General features: G+C 40.8%; 1 protein-coding gene across 1 annotated transcript in view; it reads left to right on the top strand.

Annotated features, from left to right (window-relative positions):
- Positions 1 to 6: 6 nt before the first annotated feature.
- The window catches only part of Gpr149 (G protein-coupled receptor 149), a 52,575-nt gene continuing 44,185 nt past the window's right edge, over positions 7 to 8,396 (top strand). Inside the window, exons 1-2 of the mRNA XM_005344052.3 lie at positions 7 to 1,466; positions 2,324 to 2,516. Coding sequence (XP_005344109.1) covers positions 489 to 1,466; positions 2,324 to 2,516 — 1,171 coding nt within the window. The 5' untranslated portion in view covers positions 7 to 488. The remainder of the gene's footprint in view (positions 1,467 to 2,323; positions 2,517 to 8,396) is intronic.

Genomic DNA, 8,396 nt, shown 5'->3' with positions numbered 1-8,396 from the left:
CTCTCTCTCTCTCTCTCTCTCTCTCTCTCTCTCTCTCTCTCTCTCTCTCTCTCTAGCTGAGCCGAAAACCTACCTGACAACCTCTGCCTTTGAATCCAGCTCTGGAAACAGATACATCATTTTATTGTTCTCCCAAGTGATTGCATCAACCTAGAGCTGCTCCCAGCATTCAGGCATGGGGACTTGGCAATCTGCCTGAGGCTTTTTTGCTTTCTTGTCTGAAATGTGGTGGTGGAAAGAAGTTTTTCTTTGGCTTATTTACTTAAAATGCCGAAAAGTTTCTTATTGATGCCTGAAACGGATCCCAGTTTTAAAACATGGGTTGAGTCAGATCTTTCTAACTGAGACATGTCTGACCATTTCCTGCTGGACCAACACATGGAACATCTAAAGAAACTTGGCAGGAGAAATGACATCAGATTCGCAACTCTCACGCTCTGGGAAAACCATCAGACTCGTTGAAGAGGGGAATTAAAATATTAAGGACCATGTCTTTCCTTCTCAGCAACTTAACAAATGACTCTAACCTGTGGAAAGTAAGTCATAATTCTACGGACCTTGTGAATTCGCCAGCAACTCTGACTCTTTCTCTTTTCTGCCTGATCTGTTTAATGACTCTCGCAGCTCTGGTGGGCAGCATTTTCTCACTGTTTTCCCTGCTGACCATGCAAAACAGAACTGTTGTGTCCTTGCTTGTGGCTTCCTGGTCTGTGGATGATCTCTTGAGTGTCTTCTCAGTGGCCATCTTCATGTTTTTGCAATGGCCAAAAGAGACCCCAGGCTACTTCCAGTCCTTATGCACCACCTCTGCCTTAGTGTATTTGTGCCAGGGCCTCTCCAGCAACTTGAAGGCGTCTCTTATAGTCTTCTACAACTTTTATGCGATGCACAGGACAGTGGCCAGTCAGTCAGCCTCCTTGCGATCAGGACAGGTGCTTGGTGTGGTACTGACTGTGTGGGCAGTCAGCCTGCTGCTGGCCGCGCTCCCACTGTGTGGCTGGGGCTTCTTCGTGCGCACGCCCTGGGGCTGCTTGACCGACAGCTCCAGTCCCTATGTGCTGCTCCTCTTCGCTGTGTACGCTTCCGCCTTTGGGCTCCTGGCGGTTCTCTCCGTCCCTCTCACTCACCAGCTGCTGTGTTCCGAGGAGCCGCCGAGACTCCACGCCAACTACCAGGAAATTTCCCGTGGCGCCTCCACTCCCGGGACCCCCGCTGCTGGGGGAAGAGTGCTCTGTCTGTCGCCAGAGAATGTTGCGATCCCAGCTCTTCGATGCGCTGGAGGATGCTCCCCGAGCTCCGACTCGGTGCCTGGCCCAGGTCAGTCTGCTGCCTCCGGCTCTGGAACCAGCAAGCGAGAGAATCCCGGGACTCTCCATGGCACCAGCAGCTTCCCCGTGAGCCTGGCACAGAAACGCTTTTCTTTGATCCTAGCGCTGACGAAAGTCATCTTTTGGCTGCCCATGATGGTGAGTGCATGTTTCACGCGCGGGTGTGTGAGCTGAGCCCAGAGGTAGGTTTGGGGAGCCACCCAAAGATGCGCGGATAAGTCCGCTTCCAAACGCTTCTGTTGGAGCTGAAGAAAGCAGTGTTAGGCACCAAGCCTTGGCTGTTAAGTGTTTCTCAATTTGAGAAGGGTGGAGAGTCTTTTCAATCACAGGAGACTTGGTTTTCCTTGATCATGGTCAAAGATCTCTTAGGGCAAAATCTGGGCGTATTCAGAAAGAGAGGGAGGAACTAAAAGGGTTTTTCTTTCAACCTTCTGCGGTCCAGTTTCATCCCTTGTTTCCTCCTGCCTCATAGGGACCCCGCCCACATCCAGCACCAAGAGACAGAAAGGTGTGATCAACATGGGGGTGGGGATGGGGGGGGGGGTGAGGAGAGAGGTGAAAGGAAATTGGCTTTTGTTCCCGGCATCCCGGAGTGAGGTGGGAGGAGAGGAGACAGTGGCGCTTGCTGTGACCAGCGCACCAGGGTGGGTAAGAGGAAACAAGAAGTGACAAGTGCTTTGGAGTTTCCAGTACAGGTCCCACCGGTTCCTGGCCCTTCTCTGCGTAGCTTCTCTAGGTTATAGATTGCGTGCCTCCTGGGGTAGAGATCTCAAAGGGCAGCAGGTGCAGACAGAGCATTCAGAAAGGAAACCACTACAACCTGTCTGCTCCGGTTCACGGAGATGTGTCCCATGCATTCCCGAGATCCTACCACCGAAGCCCCGGGGGATGTAGCCAAGAAGAAGAGCTCCTATTGATCAGGGAAGGGGGCTGTGAGAAAGACTTCGAACGTGGAAAAGAGGAATGAATGGCTTAAGAAGTTCTTTGCCTTTCAGATCCACATGGTGGTAAAACACGTGGTGGGATTTCAGAGCCTTCCGGTCGATACCCTCAGTTTTCTACTAACCCTGCTGGCCAGCGTTGTAACCCCAGTGTTTGTCTTGTCCAAACGCTGGACCCACTTACCTTGTGGCTGCATCATCAACTGCCAGCCAGACGCCTACTCCGTTGAGTTCGATGGGAAAAAGTGTAAGTCCTCCCCAGTGGCTGAGGGGGATTAAATGTACATGCATACACTCAAACGCAGAAAAAGACCCACTGAGAAAGTTACAGGGGGCGGGATGTGAGGATCCTAGGACAGATACACATGGTAAAGAATGAGAGGAAATGATAAAATTTCAGCTTAGTGTTGGAAGAGATTTCAAACAACTCTGCGAAATATTGATTCATTTGTGACTTTTACAGATAGAAAGGGGGGGGGGATTCAACTCAGCCCTTTGATATGAACACAGTTCTTTACATTACCTCCTTCCTCACCTTTAGCCCTGACTAGAAAATCAGTCTCTCTTCCCAAACCTGCATATGCGGAACAGCATTGCTGAGCAGCCTGAGTTTAAAAAGAGATGAACTCCCCAAAAGAACATAAAACTCCCTCCCTGAGCTATTTCTATTCAGTAGAACAGTAAGGAAGGTGTTTTCGTTATTTTGATGCCTATTTCCCCCTAAGATATTGGAAAATTTCTGTAGTATGTAACCACCTTGCCTGAAAACAGTCCCCCAGTAGATGTTCACATTGTTCCCCAACTGCTAGAAACACATTACGCCCCTAACATCTACCGATAAGCAAAAACCCCCCAAGCTTAAAAAGGGGTGAGGGTTTCTGGTTGTCCTTGGTTTTGTACCTAAGAGACTACCCATGCTATTTACTCTAAGAAGTTGTTTATGTTGCTAGAAGGGGGGGAGAGAGGGCAGTTGTTGCTGTATTCAGACAGGAGCAGCTAGAATCTGGTCACATAGATTCCCATAGGTATAGAGATTAGATAGAGCCTGATCACATCTATTAAAAGAAACAGTATGATTCTTACTCTTCTCAATGAAAAGATGACAGGGGAGGAAAACAAGGCCCAGAATCAGCTGTAAATTTTGAGCTACTAAAACTGAAAGGACATGTTTTGTCATTCTAGATGAAAGATAGGCACTAGACTGTATGAACCGGATGATTCGTTAGTGTATGATCAATAGCTTCTGCTAATTGTCCCTCACGCTGAATAAGCAAGTATATTTTCTTTAACAGAGAAGAAAGGTTAAATAAAAACAGTTCATTCCAGATCATTTTAGGGTTATAAAATTTAGAGAATATTAAAGATAGTGTTTTTCTGTAATCAATTGAACAACAAAGTTATTTTTACAAATATTAATTACTGTCCATTTTCATGTGCTATTATATTTAAATTGTTGACTATCCAGATATTTTCCAATTGATGGATATATTTCTATTGTCAGAAATACCATTGTTTTATTGGTAATAGATGGTAAATTTGTTTGTCTTTAAAATAACTATAACATAATAATGATGTGTTTCTAGAGATTAATATATAGCTAAAGCAATAACCACAGCGACAACTGATAGTAAATTATGTGCACAATTTACAAATTTTTTTGGTGGTTATAGAAATTTATTTTCAGAAGCAGGTCAGGCAAACAAAGAGAGCAGTCATGTAAGTTATTTGCCTCGCTTTAGCAAGAGCTTGACATAAGCAGCAATTGATCCAACAGGTGTTAACAGTAACACCAGGAGAGTACAAACACAAATACTTGTTAATTTAGGGAGACTAAGAAAACATTAGGAAAGTTCCAGTCTATAAAGAAAACTCTTCACCTACAACAAAAAAGTCCCACAGTCAATTTGGCCATCATCCTAGTCTTTCTTCCCCCTTAAAGACTTGGGCCCACCAGTCGGTTTTGCCATGATGATCTGACCCACTCTTAGTACAGTGACCACAGTATTAGTGGCCAATTTAATAGCCCAGTATTTTGTCAAGTAAGTAGCTAAAATATTGGCTTCTAACATATCCTTTACAGCCGGAACTTCAGCCTCAATATCCAATCCTACATTTTTGTTTCCTTCTTGGTGCACTGCATAAAGTTTAGGGATAACTTCATTGGCCTTCACACCAGAATTTTCTGCCAGTGCCCACGGAATAGCTTCAAATGCTTCAGTAAGCTTCTTAGTAGGTACAAGCGCTGTACTATGGAACAGGAAGAAATTATTTAAAAGCCAGTTCTATCAGTTGACAGATGCTATATTATTATTATATTAGGGCAGCGATTCTGTCTTAGAAAATTTAAGATTGTGAGGGAGGTAAGCTTGTGCCAATGGAAATGAATGAAGTCTTGGTGAAGTAGGTTAGACAAACATATTTAAAAACTGGGAAGCACCCATATCAGAACTAACTAATGCTAAAGCAATGTTACCAGCCTCTCGTTCAAATAACCAAGAAACCATTGCACAGTAACACACACATGCTGGGAGAGCCTATAGTCAGGTTAGCAGAATCAGTCAGTGGTCACCTTAGCACCACACTGGATATGAAAACAAGCCTTTCAAGATCAAAATAATCACTTTCCCCTAAAACTGCCATTACTTTTGTTAGCATACATTTTAAAATTCTAAAAATAAAAGGTTATCTTTGAAGCCATGTTTTCTTTTTCCTATTTTCACATGTGCAGTGGCTTTAAACACAAAGTGTTTAATTACTCTCCCCCCATATCCTGCCCCCAACCCAATCCTTCATGTTCCCATTCCCACCCACTACCAGTTTACCCAGGAGATCTCTTCTATCTCCTCTTCCCAGGGAAATACCAATGGTTCCCTTTTTGACTTGTTACCTCACCTCTCTGGAGTTGTGGATTTGAGCATGGTTATCCTTTACTTTACAGTTATATCCACTTCGAGTAGTACATACCATGTTTGACTTACCAAGCATTACGAGGGGAGGAGATTAATGCTACCTCAACTTGATATGCCATGCTTTGTTGCTATCCATGGGAGACCTTGCCCTTTTCTGAACAGAAACAGAGGAGGAGTGGATGGGGAGGGCAGAATTGGAGGAGAGAAGGAAAGGGAAACTGTAGTCAGAATATAAGATAAATTAATAAACTTAATTAAAAATGTTAATAGTAAAAATATTGCTAGAGAAACACTAATTTAGACACTTATAGGTCAAATAGCTCCATTCCCTTTCACAATGCGTACAGTGCCAAAGGGAATATATTAAGAATGTGTGCTTGGGTTAGGAAGCACTATATTGAGTTTTCATTGCTAGGATTTCTGCACACCTTAAGGTGGGTTATACTCTGGCAGGACAGGTGTTGACCAGATATATGAATTCATTAGGAGTTTCATATTTAATTGATATTTAAAAAGAAAATTCCTGTTTAGATTCTCTATTGCTGAATTCTAGAGGCAAAGGTGAAAAATATTTCTTTCATAAATCCAAGCATATTCATATACTCATATCTTTCAATATGAGAAGATATAAGCATATGTCTCAGTTTCACTAAATAGAGACAGAAAGACAAACAACCAGAAAATAATTAGCAGAAATAAGTGTCCTGTTTTGTTTTGTATAGGAGTTTCTATATTATCTCAAAAGTTTTATATAAATCTTAACATAGCAATTTTATATAGTATAGATATGGTTTTGAGATTCATACTTTTTGATTGACATGTTGTTTTCTTGTTATGACAAACAGTTAAAAAATCAGGTATTCTCTTTGAAAGCCACATTTTCAGCTAATTTCTTAGCAGAATCAGAGTGCCTCATGATATATGTAAAATCGTTTATTTTATAAGATAATATTTTAAATTTTGAACTTGTCCATACTGTGTTTCATGGTCTAAGCTGATGAGGACGTCTGACCAGGTCTCTTCCTCATAAGCTAATGTAATTATTATAAAATTTTAGTTGGTAAGAGATGGCTGATATATGCTTGATGCAGGCTTTAAAAACAGTGAAGCTATTCTTTTTCAGATTTCTCAAAGTATCAGACTATTCTTCTGGTCTTTAGACTTTTTGCAAACTATTAATCAATTAAAGCTTCTCTATTCAATACCTTTAAAATATTTTTAGATTGTATATTTGTATTTGTGTGTGTGTGTGTGTGTGTGTGTACATGCCACGGTGCACATTTGAAGGTCAGAGGACAACTTCGTGCATTTTGTTCTTTCCTTCCTTCCTTACATGGGTTCCAGGAATTGGAGTGGCTTTACCCACTGAGCCCTCTCATTGGTTATCTATTTTGAAACCTTTACAAGCAACTCAGATTCATGTTCTATATTCATAAAAAAAATATATGTAGACAGAGGCCAGAAATTCTAAAACTTTCAAATGAATAAAGTTTTGAAGAAATTATTCTTGGATTGTAATAGGAGACTACTCGTTCGTCTCCCAACTCTCAGACCTGAATAACCACACAGAAACTATATTAATTGAAATACTGTTTGGCCTATTAGCTCAGACTTCTTTCTTACTAACTAACTCTTACATCTTAAATCAGCACATTTCTACTAATCTGTATATTGCCATGAGGTTGTAGCTTACTAGGTAAGGTTCTGTTCTGTCATCTTTCTCCTTTGACATGGCATCTCCTTGACTTTTTCAGTCTGGCTATATTTTGCCCTATTATGGGCTAAAGCAGCTTTTTTATTAACCAATGGTAATAAAACATATTCATAGCATACAGAGGGGAATCCCACATCATCAGCTCATACTCCATTCAGCTAGTAGCATTTAGTCGGGTCATTCTGAACCAAACATTCCTATCATCTCTGGCATGCTATCCACACTCGCTCATAGTTACCTACCAAGGAAATGGTTATGATATTTGTAGCTACATTGTGCTACATGCTGAGTAAGGGACAGACATACCCAATAATGACCTCTGAGCTAGGTTTGGATCAAAGATGTGGTTTTTAAAATATAATGTTTTATTAATTCTTTGACAATTTCATACAATGTATTTTGGTCGTATTTCTCTACTCATCCCCCATCTCCTTCTAGATCCACCCCTACCTTCACAACCTCTCTCACCTTTTTTTTTAAATAACCCATGAGTCCAAGTTGAGCTACCCATATACTCGTACCATCTCCACAGGATCATGGTTGACCTACCAGAGACCATATTATGTAGATAGACCATAAGACATGGTTGATCTACCACCTCATAATTACTATGGCAATCTTAATTTCTTTCTTCAATGTGTATTTATCATTATTGTGTGTGATATCTAATGTATATATGATTATATGTGTAAGAGAATAACTTTTGGGAGATAGCTCTCTCTACTGTGTGAGTGAGGCCTGGACTCAAGTCATTAGACTTGAATTTCAAACATCTCTCTTTACTGAGTGAGCCTTTTCACTGGTCCCCCATTTTTCTTTTTACCTCAAACTTCCTTGTGTGCTCCTGACCTGGAAGCAGATGCTACAGTAGCACATTCTGATCATGTTTTTAAAATGTTACACATTTTTTACTCATTGTATCTCAGTTACAATATACAACTAACACTCTACAGTCAGGTATTAATCATAAAATTGGTGTTTTATGGGCACCCTTATTTTCTGAGTAGTTCTAGACTACAAATTTTTCACTTTATATCTCTTTGAAGAAGGGGAACCTATCACTAATTATGTTATCCTGAAGTTCCTTAGCTCTCAGTCTGGAAGTACCTTAAAAGTTACAACTTAACTTTACTGGACTATATTACTGGAAAAATAAAGTAGAACTATAAATGTCACAGTATACAGGATACAATCATCTGCTTCTACTTTTCAATTTTTTGATACAAATTTTTCTTATTTATGTTCTGGCTCACACAAAAATGAAGGATATTGATTAATTCTATTTTCCAGGAAGCAGAACTGAGCTGTAAATCTTTGGCTCTCAGAACATTTCAGTAATAGAATGAGCAAGTGAATGCACTAGAGTGTGTTACAAAGTGAATCAAATTTTATGTGTTATCCCCATAAAAACTTTATAGCTTTTCATAATTTTTCTACCAAAGATAGCTAAATGCCTAACTGTAAAGCATTGAGATATCAGGGCAGAAAGTTCTCTTGAAAGAAA

Source organism: Microtus ochrogaster, chromosome 1, assembly GCF_000317375.1.
Source record: "Microtus ochrogaster isolate Prairie Vole_2 chromosome 1, MicOch1.0, whole genome shotgun sequence".
In the NCBI taxonomy this organism is placed as follows: Eukaryota; Metazoa; Chordata; class Mammalia; order Rodentia; family Cricetidae; genus Microtus; species Microtus ochrogaster.
Note: the sequence above shows the minus strand (reverse complement) of the source record. Positions and strands in the feature narration are given on the sequence as shown.